Source organism: Perissodus microlepis, chromosome 20 (assembly GCF_051167445.1).
Source record: "Perissodus microlepis isolate ML-2025 ecotype Zambia chromosome 20, ASM5116744v1, whole genome shotgun sequence".
NCBI lineage: Eukaryota > Metazoa > Chordata > Actinopteri > Cichliformes > Cichlidae > Perissodus > Perissodus microlepis.
In genome coordinates, this window is record NC_140480.1 from 17,291,034 (window position 1) to 17,311,012 (window position 19,979).

Here is a 19,979-nt window from a genome sequence, read left to right on the forward strand (position 1 = left end):
ATCAATTATAAAAAGGATTATATGAATTACTCTAAATTACTCCATGTCATGATGGTTCCTGTCAGATAAAATGCTGACATTTTGTAAAATAAACCACAGTTTTGTTTTAGTTAACAGCCCAGTTTATGTTAATGTTTTAGATATAATGGGCAATCCGTTTCAGTTAAAATGGGTCACCATTTGAATTGAGTTTCAGAAGATATTCTATTAATTCTAATAAATAATGGGATGTGAAACGTTTCAAACTAGCAAGACTTAGGGGTTAGCCTGAGAGACTCAACTCAGGGTGAAAATTTCCCTCTCATTTCCTGCGCTAACAACACTCGCTTCAGCTTTAACAGATAGCTCAGCCCATGTCAAACACGTTCAGTCCGTTGGAATAATATTACAAACCAGGTACAATATCTTTCTGAAGACAGACAGCTCGTTAATGTAGTTCTAGTTTAATGTCAGTCAACAAGTGCCTAAGTTTACTTTGTTGTCTTTTTGGTTTGTTATCCTAGCTAGCTCATTAGCTAAGTCGCTAGCTGTTTAGCGCCAGCTCCCAGCTCCCCGACGCTGGTTTAATTGCGTTAAATACCCTTACTAACAGTTTGTATGTGACTGACAGCTGTGTTGTCTGATACTCTACGCGACTGGAGTGAAAAAGAAGATTGGGTAAGTGAAGTTTCACATAGTAATGCAGCTACATTACCTGCCAGATGGGCTTAGAATTAGTACGGGAGTCATGTTTGACCCTGTTTGTTTAGTTGGGGAGAAAATAAGATGTTTATAACGTTACCTATAACACAGCTGGGGCGATCTGGTGCTTTTGGCTAAAATTGACAACTGGCGTTTATACTTTAATTATTCTACATTTGTGTCGAGTCCATTGCCTCGGTAATGCGGATGACGTAATGTTTTCCTCCATTCCTGTACGTGAGCTCAAAAATCACTTACATTTTATCTTTGACTCGTGAAGTCTGTCATCAGGTCAGATACCCATTTCACACACGAGCTGGACTTGGATTTAGACGTTGTATTAAAGTGAAAATGAAAGTTTACAGCCTGGGCCGCCTAAAGGGCGCTGAGGCCTGGTCTGCCATGTGTCATGTGATGAAGAATGCCGGGGAGGTCATCGGCATATTGATGTTCAACATTAATAACGGTTTAGTTAAACAAGAAATGTGCTTATATGTGATGTAATGTTGATGTGTTTCTGCAGTGATGGTGCAGCCACAACCCGATGGCCCCATGCAGTGGGAGATGTCCGGAGAAGAGAGTGGAGGGACCCTCAGGGTCCCACCAGAGCTTGCAGCCAATGAAGTGGTGACCAGATTGTTGAGTGACAACCAGCAGCTTAGAGGTAAGCGTGTTCAGACTAAAAAAAGGTCTCTTAAAAGAATATCGCTGCACTGAGTGATGAGCTCAAACAGCAGATGCAGAAAGAAGAAGAAAGAAAGAAGCAAATCTTGTCCCTTAAAAGTCATTTTAGAAGCATATTTGTGTGGTTCATTATTTTAAAGCATTTATCTACATTAACTCTTGGATTCAGTGGTCACTGGGATATACAAACTGTATGCAGAGATAACAAATACTTTCAAAGGTTACAGACTTTGCTCCAGGATGAAGTTTTAAAAAGCTTTTTTCCCCCTAGAAGTTCTGTTTCTATCAGCATCTTTGCTCTTAAAGTGTCACATCTCATTCTTACAATGTCTCTGGTGTTAGTCACATTTGTATGGTAAGGTGAAGACCCTACAGCATAATAGAGGGAAAACCCCAAAGAGCAGACAATCCCCTATGAGCAAGTATCTGATGATGTTGGTGAGGCAGAACTATCATTTAACAGGAAAAGACGTCCGATTTGTACATTTGTTAAAAACCTCAATCTATTTTCAGATTTCCTAGTGTAATGAAATCTACAGATGTGTACGGAGATATTAATGGCTGAAAAATAGAAAGTTCATGAGTTACAGATATACTTGTGCCGCTGTAGATGTAAATATCTGTGGGAACGCTTGTCTCTAACTACAGGTCATTTACATACTTGTATACTCAATTCCAGGTCTCAGTTTGCAAGCACATGTTACTTAAGATACAAATTCCTTTATTCACATTTACAAATTAGTAAGCATTTATGGAGACCTAATGATGCATGCAATGAAGTTGAACAATTCTTCACACCTGTTTGCAAGTGTTTTGACTACAACAGATGCCTCACAAAGCAGCAGGATCCCCCTTTACCTACACCACAAATACAGACAGAAAAACATAAGCTAGATCAGCAGAAACATGGAGGCGTTGATTCAATGAGAGCATCCTCCTGCTCTCTTGATATTTTACATGGATCTTTGTTTAAAAATGTCTTTCAGTCTATCGGTCACTGTGTGCTTACAATTATCAATACCTCATTGATTTCCGGTCAGGTCCCTGTTTATTGTAAGAATGCTGTTATTCACCCACTGTTAAAAAAAACCTAAGCTTGACGCTACAGACCAATTTCAAAATTACCGTTCATTGCTAAGATTTTAGAAAAGGTTGTGGCTAAGCAGCTTATAGCTGTTCTAGATGTATACAGCATTCTGGATGAATTCCAATCTGGCTTTCGTAGATCTCACTCTACTGAAACTACACTTCTTAGAGTCTCCAAAGACATTTTGATGAGATGTGATGCAAGAGAATGCTCCATTTTGTTGATGTTGGACCTGACCTCTGCCTTTGATACTGTGGACCATCATATTCTGTTAGATAGGCTGAGACACTGGGTGGGTATATCAGGGGCTCCTCTTCAGCACTTATTGAGCACTTTTAAGGACATTTCGTATCACTGCTATGCAGATGATATTCAGTTATATATCTCCTTTAAGCCCCATGATGTTTCCAAGCTACAGATTTTGCATAGGTGCATAGACTCCATTAGAGGTTGGATGGCTGGAAACTTTCTTCAACTAAATGAGGAGAAGACTGAAGTCCTTGTTTATGCTCCTAAAACATTTGTTCCTAGTGTTATGGAAAACTTGGGTCCACTTGCTACATTTGCCAAACCTTCTACCAGGAACCTTGGTGTTACTATTGACTCAGCTCTGACTTTGGACACTCATTTTAAAGCTCTGGTTCGCTCCTGTTTTTATCACTTGAGAAACATTGCTAAGCTGAGTCCCATTGTATCGCGCTCCGAATTAGAAATTGTCATTCATGCATTTGTTTAATCTCGTCTGGATTATTGTAATTCTTTGTTTACTTGTTTATGTAAAACCTCTTTGGAGCATCTGCAAGTTGTTCAGAACGCTGCTGCAAAGCTTCTGACCAAGTCCTCCAAGTACTCCCATGTCACACCCCTGCTGATTCAGCTGCACTGGCTCCCTCTTAAATTCAGAATCCACTTTAAGGTTTTGACCTTGACTTTCAGGGCTCTGCATGGACAAGCACCAACATATATAAGTGAACTTTTACATCCATACATTCCCAGCAGGTCCCTGAGGTCATGTGACCAGGGCTTGCTGGTTGTCCAAAACACAAGGCTGAAAACAAAAGGCGACAAAGCTTTTGTAACTGTGGCCCCCAGATTGTGGAACTCTCTTTGAGCCTGAGATCTGTGGACTCAGTGGTCGCTTTTAAAAAAACAGCTAAAAACTCATCTTTTTAAACCTGCTTTTGGTTGATTTTTATTTTTATGTTTTAGCTTATGTGAAGCACTTTGAGATTTTTATCTTGAAAGGTGCTATATAAGTAAAATTTTACTTTACTTTACACACCTTGTGAGTCACAGCACTTTAACTGTGTCCAGTATAGAGTATGGTATGCTCGGTATGCTTTCTCTCTCAAGATAAGTGCACAAAAAAATACTTTATTAATGTAAGTAATGTGGTGTGTTTACTGAGTACACATTACTGTTTCAAAGGAACATTTAAACAAAGTATTTTCAGTCATTCACTGTTGAGTTTATAGAGTGTAAAGAGGAAGATTTCTATATTCAGTTATACAGCAAACTCTATCTGAAGTTAACTAGCATTAGTTAGCGTTAACCTTTATATGCTGCAGCTCATGTAAATTAATTCAACTGAGAAATGTTTTTACTGCTAATAAAGTTGAACATTTATTTTGTCAACATTTGTATAATGGTAAACATGACTAATAGACACAGTAGCGTAACAGGAAGGCGAAGAAAGAGTCAGCAAACTGAGTCTGTGTCATTATTTAAACTCTATGCTCATGTTGACATCAGCTACTGTTGTTAGTCAGTTAGGAAAGGGTGTCATAAAAATAAAAGTCATATCTGAGTGCATTTCCAAGAACTGAGCAAGAGTTTGTAAAAGTATAATTAGATTTGATGTGTCAGTGGAACAGTGTTTCAGTTAAGCAAATTATATTTATTAACATTAATTCAAGGAAACCATCAGCAAACTAATTCAGTTACTCAGTAATATCATTAACACGCAGTCGTGTGAAAAGCATAATTTTCACACACCTTTATACAGAAAGTACACCCTTACAGCAGGTGCGACCATTTCTAAAAAAATTTAAGGTTGCTGGTTTTCAGGTGCATGTTAACACAGGAGTGGATGTCCTGTCAAATTTACCCCAAGGTCAGTGCATGCAATGCTAAGGGAGATTACAAAAACCCTGAAAGCTACTTCTCAGACTCCACCGGCTTCAATTAGCATGTTTAAATTCATGGATTGACAATTAGAAAAGGACTAAAGGAGTATGGCTGTACTGGAATGGTTCCCAGGAGAAAACTTCCTCTCGCTAAAAAAAAAAGATGGGAGCATAGCTTAGCTTTGCAAAGTTGCCTCTGAACAAATCACAGGAACTCTGAAACAATGTCTTTGGATAGATGAGAGCAAAGTGGAGATTGTGTTTGGTTATAATGCACAGTGGCACATTTGGTGAAAGTATTATAGAGTCAAAGCTGAGGCTCTCTATCTGACAGCTAAAGCTTAGCGTAAAGTGGGGTCATGCAACAATGGGACAGTGATCTCAACCACATCGCCAAATCTACACTAAAAAACCTCAGAAGAATCAAAGTGTTGCAGTGGCCGAAAGTCCAGACATCAGCCTGCCTGAAATGATGTGTTAGGACTACAAGAGAGCTGTGCTTAAACAAGTGTACAACTAAGTGAAGTGGAGCAAAGAGGAATCAGTGAAATATCCTCCACAATCGTGTGAGAGACTGATAGTCAGGTACAGGTATTTCTGCAAGCTACTGAATCACAGTTTCACAGATTTGTCTTTTACAGGACTTTGCAGAGCCTGTGAAATGATTCTTTTTCACATGACTGTGTTTAGTATATATTAGTCTCCCCCATCTCCTTTTACCACCTCATTCTGTTCCCACAGAGGCGCTGCGGCGGAGCAACCTGGCCTTGCGTCAGCGCTGTGAGGAGATGGAGGGATGGCAACGAAGGACAAAAGAGGAACGAGAGTTTCTCAGCTGTCGCTTCCAAGAAGCAAGGTCCCTGGTGGAGAGGCTGGCCCAGGAGAACCACTCCTTACAGAGCATGGTGAACGGACCTGGCTCCTCCAACACCTCGTCTAATCACTGCTGCAGCTCCAGCCAGACTGAAAACCCGCAGCTACGGACAGCCAGGAATGGACCAGTGGACGGACCACAGGTTGGCTAGCTGGAAATTGATAATTATTAGTCATGTTTCCATTTACCTACTTTCAAATTTACAAAGGCAAGCAGACATGCACCAAATCTGTGTGTCCTGTAGATGTATATAAGGCAATCCTTACTCACACGGGTCTTTGTGTGGCCCCTCAGTACAGAAACAAACTGTTTTAGCTCATCCCCCCTTTAAGCTAGCTTTCTTTTGATTGGCTGTTCCTCAGTAACGAAATGCTTGGGTAATAGGTGGGTGGGTTTTTTTTGTATAATAGCCAGAGATTAACATATTAGGGATATCCGCTCATATGACAACATACAGAGCAAAGATTTTAAAAAAGGTCTGAAACAGGTCTTCTTCTTTTTTTAATTTTTTAATCCTGTTTAATATGAGCCTCCATATATATCATGGGAAAGGTGAGAAATGGACTTTTAATCTTTTCCATTATGTCTCTCAGACTCTAGATCAGCGAGAAAAGAAGAGAGTCGAAGATACAGAGCAATGCACACAGACATCACCGCCTCGCAGCCTGGTAAGATGTTTGTGTGTGTGTTTGTGGCTCATGTTCATGTGCTGTCATGGTCAGTCAAACTCTGTTTTTTTTCTGCTCATATTTTTCATCTAATCAGTGTGTCTGTGTGTCTAGGATAACACAAGTGTGCATAGCTCATTGAGTTACGCACAATCCTCTCCCCCCATATCATTTTCAGATGAACTGGGAGATATAATGGGCAATGACAATAGCCAGGTGAGCCCGGTCACTCCCATCCTAATTCTACCAGTCAGATCTCTAACGCTGCACCTGCAGCCCTCACACTTCCAGTTTGAGCTTTCCTCACCTAATCTACAAACAGTGGCTGAGGTCAAAAATTGTAACTAATAGAAAATGTGACTAAAATGACATTGGCAGCAACTGAAGTGTGTTGGACTGTGTTTTACATTCAGCAGCATAAATTTTGAGGTCAAACGTGGGGGTTTTTTGGACAACACTCAAATAAAATTTTGAAAACACAGTTTATCCCAATCACAACCTCTCCTTTTCTCCTTATCCACATGGTGTTGGATGTTTCGGTGTAGTTTCAGTGCTGAAGCCCACAACGAACACGATCCATTTTTCTCATTCTTCTCTGTATGTTCATCTATTTAACCCATCTCTATGCCACTTCCATGTTTTTCTCTGGAGCCTGTGGAAGGTGCAAACGAGTTCCTGCAGCTGCTGAAGAGCCACAAAGAGAAACTGGAGGAAGGGATGCGAGAGCTGAGAAGGAAAAATGAGGAGCTAGAGAAGCAGAGGGACGAGGGAGAGAAAGAGAAGGAGCGAATGCTTCACTGCATAGACCAGCTCCGGGGTAAACTGGCCCAGGCACAGGTAACGTTGATATCCAGGCACATAAAAGTCTTTCAGATGAGTCACTATGGTAAGGTAGCAATGTAGATGATCCTGGCAGGCGTAAAGGGAACATTTACTAGCAAAACAATGTGTGAATGTTCTGTTTCTGCCGCATAACTTTCCAGATTTGTATAGCATGAACTGCCACTTGGCCTTGAACGTAACACCCAGATGCTACTGTAGACAATATAGCAGTTAGCTGGCATGTTAAGGTAAAAGTTAATATGAAATCACAAATACAATAATAAGTAAAATCGGTAAAAATATTAATTAATAATATAAATACCAAATATTAGCAATGATTTATCGGTAATGTTACTGTACCGTGTAGCTAAATGTGCTGACCTCTATCATTTTGCTCACGGATGCTGCTGCATGTAATCATATTTGAAATATGATTGAGGTGTTTCAGGTTTTGGATTGGTAGTCAGACAAATCAGCTTCATGGTAAATAAAAACTAATCACGTCAAAAATAATAAAATAATTTTGAGTGGCCTTCCTAAAGCCATGACAGAACAACACTGTTTAGGTTACGTTGAAGATTCATGTCTCAGTTCCACCTGGTGGCTTTCAGCCTCCTTGTGTGTTCTTTGCATAAATGTTAAATAGCAATTAGCACTACAGTTAATAATAACATTTGAAAACATGAATAAAGAAGATTTAAAAAATGATAAAAATGTTATCAGAAGAAATCTCCTCACAAAGTAATGGCTTGTTTTCCTCTGTTGCATTTTGCATGTCACTGGTAGATGTGACCTTTCACTGCTTGCAAATGACAAAAGAGATGACGTGATGATAAACACAATCTGTTTTGTCGTCTATGACGTGGAAAAACTTGTATGACTGTTTTACAGACGAACAATGTTACTGAGGAGGTTGTCCAGCAGCGCTCTGAGGCACAGCACTCGTCCGACTGGTATGAAGCATTTTCACTTAAGCGCACTGTTGGAAACTAACAGCACTAACTTTACTTTCTGCTAAACCTTTAACACAGTTCTGTTTAATGATACAGAATATCTGCAGAGAATTGCTCTCTTTTGGAAAATGACACCAGCATGCTTTTTGATTGCTTAAAACAACAAAAGCCTCACGTTTGAGATGCTGTCTTCCTTCTCCTTCCTCTCTTTCTGTTCCCTTTTCCCAGCTCTAGCCTGGCTAAGCTCACAGAGCAACTTCAGGCCACACAGGGCAGGTGAGCCCGCAGTTCTGTGTGGCTTTGTCTTTCTCACTGTTTGCACGTCTGCTTCCTGCTCTGCTGTCTTCTCCATCACTGCAGGAGGTCTACTTGCGTGTCTCTTATTCTGAAAAAAGCCTGTTTTCTTTGTTTGTTTGTTTGTTTTAGGAAATGTATTTGTTTTTATTTCATTTATTTTATTAGAGCTGCCAAACTTCAGCTCACAGACCAATAACACAATAATGTTGTAACACAACAGCAATGATTTGTCCAGTGTCATCTAGTATTTTATCTCATTCATGATTTCCAAAAGTTATTAAAAGACATCCTATAAATGTTTAATCCAGTAATGTACAAGTACAATATTCAGATTTTCTTACTACTTTAAATTAATTTATTTTTATGTCAAATTAACCGGTCTTTCAAATTGTGCTTTTATAGAAAAGATCAGCTCTTTGAGTCTAATATATAATGATATGCAGTATATTGTATATACATGCTGTCTGTTTGTATTAGACAGTAATTTAAAAAGGGCATTCCTATATTTATTTATTTATTTATTTTTCAATATTTGTCACTGTCACTGCCTGTTACAAGTGATTTTTATTTTGTAGGTATCGGGAGCTGGAGGAGAAGCTTGATTACCTGCAGAAGAGCTCAGCTCAGAGGGACAGAACTGAAGCTCTCCTCAAACAGAAGGACAAGGACTGTGCCCAGGTATCACATGTGACTAGCTGTCATTTTAACTCTGAAAGCATAAAAAAATCTTCTACCTCCTATACTTTTAATTCTAGCAAGCGGAGTGCAAAAAAGTTTGTTTGTGTTTTTGTAGCTGGCCAAGGACTGCGAGGCCCTGAAAGCTCAGGCAACTTCCCTGCTAGGAGAACTACAGGAAAGACAGAGCTGGTTGGACAAAAGTGAGCATGAACGCGTACTCCTGGAAGACAAGTAAGTTGTTACATCACCTGCAATAGATCCATACACAGAATTATGTCTTAGTTCACCCTTTAGGTGTGCTCATGTGTTTTGTTTTGTTTTGCTTGTGTGCAGATTAAACAGTAAAATAAAGGCCCTGCAGGTGGCAGAGCGGGAGCTTGAACAGCAGAAGAAACAGCATCATGTAGCCATGGACAAGCTGCTGCTGCAAACCCAGAGCCTGGAGCAGGCCCTGAAGTCAGAGAGACATGTTGTCACTGAGGAGAAGTGAGTCCAAGACGCGTACAGATAGAAGAAGCCAACATGATTCATATGTTTCTGCACTGTTGTGCTATTTAGAAAGATTTATTTGAATGGAGGAACATGCATTAAAAAAGTGTAGAAGCTTTTAACTGCTCCCTTATTTAACAAGGGGCCACCAGAGTGAACGGATATGTATGTTTGATTTGGCACAGTTTTTACATCGGATGCCCTTCCTGACACAAGCCTCCCATTTTATCCGAGCTTAGGACTTAAGGGTACACTAGCTTGTGATGACCCTGAATAATTACTTTACTATTTAATCTTTTGTGCAAAAAAGTGGTTCTATATTACATTATTGATGCATTACACTGGTGATTATACACAATGATAACCTAATGGGTTTTAACCCAAATTGTGGTCAAAGTCATATTTGTGATTTTATGGGCAATACCTGTGAACTGTGATAGATCACTAGCCAGACAGACTGATTGGTAATAGCTCTGTGTTGTTAACAGTGTCTTTGGTCATTCCTCCTCTTGGTTTATTGAACGTTTACCAATATATTGCACTTTATTTCCTCAGGAAAAAACTGACACAGCTACAGCATGCATACACATGTCTCTTTAGAGACTATGATTCTAAACTGAAGAATGAGGTAAAAATAAAAACCCAACCAAACAAACATTAAATTAAAAAAGATTTTTACACTCATTAGTTTTGGAATACCTTGGGGGTCAAGTCCAAACATGAATCTGTGTGTATGCATTCCAGGGTGGAGATCTGTGCAGCCGACTGGAGGAGGCTGAGCGAGCGCTGGCCCTGAAGCAGGACCTGATTGATAAACTGAAGGAAGAGGTGGAGCAACAGAAAGGCTCCCTGGAAACAATTCCTGTCCTTACTGCACAGGTATTCCTTCTTAGCTGTTGAGCTGATGTACTTCCTGACTTATAAAGTGGTCACTTGACAGGTCTGATAGATGACAGTGACTATGGACACATATTGACAGTTGAAGTAAACAGCGGACTGACAGTCTACAGATGAACAGCGGCCAATGTAGCTAAGTTTATGCATAGAATTCAATTTGCAGTCTACTGACATCTAGTGGTGAGATTTTACACACTGTAACTTTAAATAAATAAAAAAATGATTGCATTACTTTTTGAAAATTTCTATAAATGGGGAGATATTAGAGATATGATTTCTTTAGTCCACGATAGTGGTGTAGTGAATCTAATTGTCACGACCCAAGTGGGATGTAATCAATGTGGAGCAAAAATGCTCAAATGCTAATCGCAGCATCTTGAATCTGACACAAAGACTGTTTGAGAGCCACCGGTGCAACTTAGCTCTTGTCTAGAAATTCTGTCCATAAAAATTATGAATATAAATGGTGTTGAGGATAGTCCTGGTGGAGACCAACTCTGCTGGGATTGTGTTCAGCTCATTGCCTGAAATGTGGATGAAACTCTCACTGCGGGTGCACAGGGACCAAATGACCTTCTTCCGTATCTTTCAATGGAAAAATGCCCTCTCCACACGCACAAAGTACATGTAGAATAAATGCACACTTGAATATCTGTGAGAGGGTAAGGGGCTCGTTCAGCATTCCACAACCAGAACTAAAACCACATTGTTCCCTCTGAATCCTAAATTCGACTAATGGATGGACTTTCCTAACCCCTACATAGATCTGGTATAGACATTTTCAGGAATGCTGAGTAGTGGCCTGGCCACCAGATGCTCTCCCTTGAGTGCCCTCCACACTATCCCAGCCAAGGTGAACTGGTCCCTCAGATTCTTTCCTCTCATAGGAGTCCTTTGAATCACTCTGGAAAATCTAAAGTGCTAATAATTGTTTCAAACCACCACAAACTAAGGTGACTTCAGCAGCTGGCCTGGAAAGAGTAGAGAGAACCTCAGTATTCTTATAATGATGACAGCACACATTCGAACTTCAGTCTTTATCAGCCACGCCGACATTTTAACATGTATGTAATGCCAGTTTATTGAAATGAACCCAAATTACTGCATGAAAAATGACCTCACATGTCTCTCTCACCCAGGCTGAGATCTACAAGGCAGATTTCCTTGCTGAGCGAGAAGCCAGAGAGAAGTTAAACCAGAAAAAGGAGGAGCTGCAGGAGCAGCTGAATCAGGCCTTGGCTGAGAATGAGAGGCTTAAACAGGAAGCTACCGCACGGTAAAAACCAAAAAAACCAAAAACCAAGACATTGCAAATTATAATAATTATTTGTGTCATCAGTTTGGGTATGTGGATGTGTTTATGCTTCATTATGTGTGTTTCATCTGCATGTACAGTTAATAAGATGAGATTTAACATAGAACTTTTCAATGCTCCCTTCTGTTTCAGTGCACGTATGGAACAAATGAAGATGAGACACCTGGATGACTTCTCTGCACGGCCCACACTCATCCCCCCCCCACAAGGTACAGAATCATGATAGTTTTATTCTCATGAAGCTCTACTTTCACTACTGAAATAGAGAAAATTTCATGCTGTGTGTTTTTTGGAATTTATTTTCTTTTTTAATTTATTCACATATAGGGCTGCAATTAAAAACTATTAATTTGTTGAAGTTTTTAACAATTATTTTATTCATTAGTAGATTCAATGTTTTGTTCATAAGATTCAAAGAAATAGTAACGCTCTTTGGAAGTGCCCGTATCTTATGACGATGTCTGTTGAATGTCTAGTTTTGCTTGACCACCGTCAGTTTCCTTTTATGCAGTCACTAAAGAGCATGTGCTATTGGTTTGAAATCAGGTCACTGACTTGACCATTGAAGAATATATCCCATTTCTTTGCCTTCAGAAACGTTCGGGTTGCTTTTCCAGTATGGTTTGGGTCATTCTCCATTTGTACATTGAAACGTTATCTGATCGGTTTTGTGGCATTAGGCTGAATTAAAGCAGAGTGTAAATTATTATACACTTTAGAACTCATTTTGCTGGCCATGAAATGCTTGTCAGTCAATTGTCCAACTAATTTTTTGAGCCTCTTAAAATGGAGGATTATGTAAAAAAATGTTTGTAAATCCTAAACATGTATTGTAATACTTTTTTTTAGGTCTGCACTTCAATTGCATCTTGATTATTTGATTTAAATCCACTGTGGTGGTGTACAGAGGATAAATGGCTAAAATGTGTCATTGTCCAAAACCATTTGGATCTAACTACGTATATGTTGTAAATAAATGCAACAGTGAAAAAGGAAAATACTTTTCAAATTAGCGATCCTACTTTTTTGCCTCAATATTAGCACGGGTATTTGTGGATGTTATTCTTACAGTGTACTTTTAATAGTAATTATAATAATAATAACTTTATTTATAAAGCGCTTTCAAACAAAGTGCCGTACAACTATTTGAAACTAAAAAGATAAATAAAAGTGATACATAGTAGGGCTGCACGATTTTGCATAAAATGAGAATCACGATTTTTTTGCTTAGAATTGAGATCACGATTTTCTCACGATTTTCTTTTCCAATATAAATATTTATTGCACTTATTAACTGCACATCAACTTCGTAACAGTTGAGACTGAACATAAAAACAATAAATAAACATAAAAACAATAAATGTCTCACATTTTGTCATTGCCGCAAAATGTTGTACTGCTTGTAATTCCATCTCCACCGTTGCTCGACACTGCGTGTATAGAGCAGGTAGTGCAACATTTTTAAAATAGTTGCGGGACGGCACTGTGTAGCGTTTGTCTAGGATGCTGATCATTTTCCTAAGTCCCTCGTTTTGAACAGTGTTGATGGGAGCCATATCTTTGGTCAGGTGATAAGTGATAGCCTCCGTAATTTCTTTGTGCCTGCTGGAGTTCGACGGGTATGGGGAGGCGCTGTATAAGGTTCCCGATATTGATGTTTGGGTGGTTGACCGGGACAGATTTTCTCCAGTCACTTTCTTGGCCTTTACAGCTTCGTCATCTCTCACGTGCTCTCCGTTGTTTTTTCCCTGCCAGCTGACTTCTGTATCACGTGGTATAAGCCTCCGCCCTTGTCATTTGTTGAGCAGGAAGAGTGAGCGCTTGTTTTCATGCAGCTTATGTCCCGGATCAAAATGCGGTACAATTGTCATCTTTTTTTTTTTTTTTTTTTTTTAAATCGTTGTCATTTCGAAATGAGATCGCACATAAGTATGAATTGAGATCGCGATTTTCTAACGATTAATTGTGCAGCCCTAATACATAGCAATACAAGTAAAAAACATAATACAAGTTAAAAACAGTAAGAATTTAAAAACTATTTTTGCTATTAACTGTTTTGCTTTTCTTAGGCTACGTCCACACTGGCCCGGATAGATTTGAAAACGGCGTTTTCATCTGAAAGTGCTCCGCGTCCACACTAGCGTTTTCAGTCGTTTTCACAGAGTTGTGCGTCCACATTGAAGCGACCAAAAACGCTTACGGTCCAGTACTGCGCATGCGTGAAATGCAAGAGGATTTGGCCTGCCTCATTTCTGTCTGCCGTTTATTTAGTTTCCGGCTCTTTGAAACGTCGCAGCAAAATGTCGAGGAAAAGCACCAAGTTTTTTTTAAATGGACTAACAATTAGGTGGAGTTGTGCTGCGAGTAACACAAAAGTACAAAGTTGCAAGTGAGAATTAAAGAATTTGAAGAAAAGCTATCTGAAGCATGTACAAACTGATATTAATCTTTAATAGGGCTGTCAAAATTGAGAGCAAACAAAACAACTGCTGTATAATGCCCTCCGCTATCTTTGTTTAATTGGTCACATGACTGCATCATATGACTAACATGTGTCATTGTTTTTAAAAGTCTCAGTTTTCGCTGTCCACACTGCGACGCGAAAGCACCATCTTCAAATGTATGCGTTTTCGAGAGCATTTTGAAAACGCTGCGTTTTCTTTCGGGGAAAATGCCGTCTCGGTGTGGACGGGAGGCCAAAACGGAGAGAAAACGATGCATTTTCGTTTGAAAACGATTCATTGATCCATCCATTAGTGTGGATGTAGCCTTAATTCAAAATCGTGTGAAAGTCTTTACTGCATACTGCTACTGGCTGAGTACCTGCTTGCATGTGTCAACTTGATTAATGGAGCTGATTACAACTGGCTATATTACTGTCAGTGCAAAAGCCTCTTCCCAACAAGTATTGATTTAATCAGTCAGAACATAATGAGAGAGGGAGAGAGATGACATGGAAAGCATTGTACTAACGTGACAGCTGTTTGCGGTTTACTCACAGGTATAGAAAAGGTGATGAAGCAGCAAGTGCAAAATACCGCTCAGCTCTTGTTGTTAAGTTCCTTCATGTTATGGTAGCCTTCCTTCTGGACAGACACGTGGCGTACTTACCAGGGCGATCGTGGCTCACGAGTTGGCAGTTCGTCTTGTAATCGGAAGGTTGCTGGTTCGAGCCCCGGCTCGGACAGTCGTTGTGTCCTTGGGCAAGACACTTTACCCTACCGCCTACTGGTGATGGCCAGAGGGGCCGATGGCGCGATATGGCAGCCTCGCTGCAGAAGCGATATGGCAGCCTCGCTTCTGTCAGTCTGCCCCAGGGCAGCTGTGGCTACAACTGTAGCTTGCCTCCACCAGTGTGTGAATGTGAGAGTGAATGAATAGTGAAATTGTAAAGCGCTTTTCGGGGCCCTCAAAGCGCTGTATAAATGCAATCCATTATTATTATTATTATTATTATTACCAGAGAAACAACAGAACTATACTGAATTAAAATCGTCCTGTTGGTAACAATAGACAGTCTAGTTTTTCAAGTCAAGATCAGTGTATACGTACTTGAGTAAATCTACCTTTTACCACCACCATGTACTGAGGAAATGTAAAACGTGGTTTCTCTTTTAAAGGTTTTCTTTCTCTCGGCCTTAGGTGTGTTCCCCCCTTTCAACACGGTGCCCCCTGCTCCCTCATTCCGTACTCCGGGATTGGGACCAGTCGGTGATCAAGGTCCAGTCGGAACTGAGGAGCTGCCGGATTTATGTTGTCCTAAGTGCCAGTACCTGGCTCCAGATATGGACACACTGCAGATACATGTAATGGACTGTATACAGTAACATAATCATTGCCCTGCACACCATGACAACAACATACATAGATATGCAGTATGTATAGTCTGTTTAGATTCAGTGTGTCTTCTCCCATTTCTGGGTGCCCGCTGGAAAAACATGTTTGGATAGTTGCACCTTACTCTCGCTTTCTCTCTCAAACAAATACACATCCACAAACCTGAACACAAATTCTGGATCTTTCTGTTGAACAGTTCAGTATGCTGGAATCGAGACAGTTCATGCCAAGGCAATCTGATGACAGTTTGAACAAGTGAAAGAAAAGCAAGAAAATCAGCATGATATTTCCCAGTAGCTCTAGTGTGGATCCAGTCTCTGCTGTAGTTTTTCCCTTTCCACAATCATTATAATCATTTCTGTTCTTATGTTTCCCCTCTAACCTTTTCCTATGCTTACTTTCCTCTGAGACAGCACTTTGATGCACATTTTCATCAGTATTTTTTAGATTCAGTGATTAGATTCACATGATCCTCTATCCCCCATTTCCTTGCTTCTTTGCTTCAATGCTGTAGTGATGACAGAGGAGCACACTACATGCTGTGAAGTAAATGTGTATACTTGTAATTGCATCAGTCCAAAAGATCAGTAATTATTAGACCTAAGGTGATGATAAGTTTAGAAGAAAAAAAAGAAGTGACAATCCAGATGTTACACACATGATCATGTGAATAACATATTGAGCTTAAAAAAAAATCAGATATGTTATGGTTGTAAACGTAGCTGTCTGCATTACCTCAGAACATGTATTATGATGTATTAGAGATGGATTTACTCTTGTTGGAGGAAAAAAGTAACCATTCTCTGTGTTCTGTGCCTGTGTACATGACTGACTGCACCTCATGCTAAACCCAGTCCTTAACCCAACAGCCCTTTTGTGACCCTTCTTCTGTCTTAGCTTTACCTGTTGCACCTATTTATCTATCTGAATGTAAGATTTCTTCACAGTTTGTGTGGATTTTAACTAAGTATAGAAACATTTGTGGAAAAAATGCATCAAACTGTTGGAGATTTACAAAATAAATCAGTTATTCATTTGACTTTATATGTTTTTATCTAGATATGGAATTGATGTTTCGTTTAGAAACACTGCTCCAGAGTGGGGTTCAAACACGTATGTCATGTGACATAAGTAAGGGTTTGGTGGCTCACCTGCTGTTTCAAGGCAGGTCAGGCACAAGGATTCCAATTTTTTTAAGGGTGTTTTCCCAGGCTGTTGGCAAGGCTCGCTAAAAATAAAGCTCACTGAGCCCCAAAACAGCTAAACACTTGACACAATAAACATATCGGTCCATTCTCAATATATTTTATTTTATAGCTGGATTTATTGTGTGTTTCATAACAATCACTAAGCAACTGAAACAGCTTCAAGAAGGTCAACAGAGAGAAAATGGTATTGTTGAAAATTTTCTGAAGGACACTACCATCAGCGAACACTCAATGTGGGAACAGCCTCAGTGTTTTTTCTTCCTTGTTTGTACCGGTATTTCCCCAAAACACGTGCTGATCGAAGTTATTGATAGTCTGGTGTAATAATTGGCCTTAATTGTAATTGTGCAGAGTTTGTGTATTTTTTTTTTTTTTTTTTTTTTTCACAAAACAGCATTATGAGATGTCACTGTGGAAACCGCTCTGATTGTTTCTTAACCTCGACACAATTTCGGCATAGTCACACCATTGCTTCACACGTTAGACTCACCTTGCCTTTGTTTTGCGTCATCGTAAATGCTTTCTCGCAACTATGAAGAAACCGTTTACAACACATGTGTCAAAGTCAAGGCCCGCGGGCCACATCCGGCCCGGCGTACATTTATATCCGGCCCGCGAGATCATTTTATATAGATGTACTATTATTGTTATGCATGGCCCGGCGATATTAGGCGCTAATAATATACAAACTACAGATCCCATAATGCGGCGCTGCAGCCTCCTTGCTGAAGGCTAGGCTAACTGGGAACATTCCGTGTCAATCAAGTCAAACTTCTGTTATTGCGAAGCTAGCCGCTCACAATGGTGGAGAGAAAAGTTGATTCTGAAAGCAGAGCCTTTCAGCGCCAGTGGGTGACTGAATATATGTTTACAGACATTGCTGGTAAACCCGTGTGTCTTATTAGTGGAGCTAATGTGGCTGTAGTTAAGGAATTTAATACGGTAAAAAAAATACATTTTTCCTGGCCAAAATATATTTCAAATATATGGTAAATATATGTTGTATTTGTGATGCTCAAAGAAATATATTTTTGAAATTGAAAATATATTTTTTTCAAACTGAAATACATTTCAAAAGATATTTTAGGGTGAAGAAAATACATTTTCAACCTTACGGTAGAATGTATATCAAAGTATCCTTTATTTAAAATGTATTTAGTGCAATAATGATAATAATAATAATGATAATAATAATAAAAGTAACAACATGTCTTATGTACATCTGCAAAAAACAGTTGGATTTGAACAGTTTGTTCATTTGCTTACAGTATTTCACATCACACAATATCTCACTATAATGTGGCGTTAACTTGACTTTGAAATAATCTTTCAGTGATACAGTAAACAAGATACAACAACTGCTATGTTCACTTTAATTTTTGACAATATATACAATATAGTAATTAAAGGAACACACTCCACTTTTTTTGGAAATAGGCTCATTCTCCATCTCCCTCAGAGTTAAAAATGCAGCGTCTTCTTTCTAGATCCGTAATAGGGCTCTGGAGTGTGATCTTACCGGATGGGGCGTAGCCAGGATTTTTGGTCGAGGCGCCATATCAGCAGGCCAAACAAATGCTTGCTGTGTGGTCGGTTGTGATGTTAGATTGCACAACCGGCAAGGAAATAAGCTTGAAAATGGGCTCTCTTTTCATTGTTTCTTCACCTGGAAGCATCATGAGGGAGCTTATGTATCGGATGTTACCAAAAGAAGGCGTCTAGCCTGCATAGCAGCTGTGAGACGAGCTGATATCCAGTTCTCTACCATCCCCAGATATCTGTTGGTGTGCTACGGTATTTTCATTCTGGTAAATTCTAAATAAGTTCATATTACTCTTTATAGCCTATTAGTTTTATTTTCAATGCGCTCTGAGGTCATAGCAAATTAGAACAAACATCATAATGAGTGATTTTGCAGAACTACCTTCTATTTATAGAGTTGCTAATTATTTGGCATTATTGCAAGCAAACCAGCCTATGAAATGGATGAAACAAATCCTAACTGGTTTCCAACACTACACATGGGGCACTACGAAATCTTTGCTTCAAACTACATGCTGCATACCACCATGCCAATCAGATTTCATCTTCCATGTGAGGGTGAAAAGGTGACCCTCCTGGATAAGATGGCAAAGGTTTGCTGCGTTTTGGTGAACATGTGCCCCAGTGTGGTAGTAAAACCAGGGAAAAATGCTCTTGTTAAATACTCTTAAAAGTCTTGTGCTGTATAGTGATACATTTAAAAAGAGACAGTAAATTACAGAATGCTAGTAGTGGGTGATATTATTTAAATGCTGTCATGATTTTGTGAGAACATTTTGTCATTTGTAAACTATAAACGACATGGATACTACATTGTAACTGATGTGATGTTTTACAAAGTGGTTGTAATTAAAAAAAAGGTAAACATTTGTTTCTTTATTCAACTTTTGAACAGTGTTACTTAGTAAGTACATATTCAGTAAATGCAAATTATTTATATAGCCCCCTAAATGCAACATTATGGGTTATTCAGAACAGAACTATGCTTGGAAAAATATTTTCCCATCACTTGAGACAACTCCTCCACAGTAGCAGGTGGAATTTTTCTTTTTTGAGGACGGCTTCTTTTACCTGTCACTGCAGATGGTCTGTTTTTGTTTTGATCCAGAGCCCTTTTTGGGCCGCTGAAGAGTAGAAGTCTATCTTATGGCCAACCACTGACAATATCTTGGCCATATTACCCAGCAAAACCCAGTATGTAGGTTCATCTGTAACAGTCCCTGTGACACGGATCAACACTGTTGCTTCTACTTAAACAGAAGAGCAGCGACATGGGTGCAGGTCATACAGGTGCAACCTTCCCTGTGATGCTCACAATGACCCATGGCTGCAATGCTGGTTCATTCAGTCTTTGAGATTTCAGTACCTGAAACACACAAAGACAAAGTTCATTTAATGACAAGAACTTTAATGAGCCACGGCCGACACAGATGTGTTTAATCTACTTTCAAATCCATTTATCATAAATGTAACAAATAAAGTGTTTTTATGTATCCATCTATAGAACGCTGCATGTTATATTTTAAATTTGCCTGTTTCTTTTTAGAAACCTATCAGCAAAAAAATTAACCTAAAGTATGTAATGCAAGGATGTAATCACTTTCAAGATGGAGAAAGCATAAAGTTCGACTTTAAGTGACAATTATGGATACCTAATATGATAAGGAGATTCTGCAGGTCATTGATCAATGTATAAAACTAAAATAGAATGTATTTTTAGTTACACAGGACACAAACAAGGAAGCAAGATGTGTAATTAGGATTATTTATAATAAATATGAATTAATGAGTGCAATTTCTTTAACCGTAGGGAATGACTAA

The 19,979-nt window shown here is 39.2% G+C and overlaps 1 protein-coding gene across 5 annotated transcripts; it reads left to right on the forward strand.

The window, feature by feature from the left end:
- The first annotated feature begins 294 nt into the window (after nucleotides 1-294).
- ikbkg (inhibitor of nuclear factor kappa B kinase regulatory subunit gamma) lies at nucleotides 295-16,447 on the forward strand. 5 transcript variants are annotated; one of them, XM_084917257.1, is made up of 17 exons: nucleotides 312-396; nucleotides 611-657; nucleotides 1,205-1,345; nucleotides 5,320-5,594; nucleotides 6,046-6,120; nucleotides 6,235-6,336; nucleotides 6,772-6,957; nucleotides 7,834-7,895; nucleotides 8,124-8,171; nucleotides 8,768-8,870; nucleotides 8,986-9,101; nucleotides 9,204-9,356; nucleotides 9,915-9,987; nucleotides 10,104-10,238; nucleotides 11,396-11,532; nucleotides 11,704-11,780; nucleotides 15,214-16,447. In XM_084917257.1, exons 3-17 carry the CDS (start codon nucleotides 1,207-1,209, stop codon nucleotides 15,396-15,398), a joined length of 1,866 nt encoding a protein of 621 aa, XP_084773383.1. In that variant the 5' UTR covers nucleotides 312-396; nucleotides 611-657; nucleotides 1,205-1,206; the 3' UTR covers nucleotides 15,399-16,447. The 5 variants fall into 5 exon arrangements, with proteins under 5 accessions (XP_084773386.1, XP_084773387.1, XP_084773388.1 ...); XM_084917258.1 differs by lacking the exon at nucleotides 611-657 and having other exon boundaries at nucleotides 318-396; XM_084917260.1 differs by lacking the exon at nucleotides 8,124-8,171 and having other exon boundaries at nucleotides 295-657.
- Nucleotides 16,448-19,979: the final 3,532 nt, after the last annotated feature.

Bases quoted from the DNA above. Each gene is read 5' to 3' on its own strand.
- ikbkg (XM_084917257.1), top strand. From the start codon at position 1,207: ATGGTGCAGCCACAACCCGATGGCCCCATGCAGTGGGAGATGTCCGGA. The intron at 1,346-5,319 runs GTAAGCGTGTTC...CTGTTCCCACAG, and splicing joins TGACAACCAGCAGCTTAGAG to AGGCGCTGCGGCGGAGCAAC. The intron at 11,781-15,213 runs GTACAGAATCAT...TCTCGGCCTTAG, and splicing joins ACTCATCCCCCCCCCACAAG to GTGTGTTCCCCCCTTTCAAC.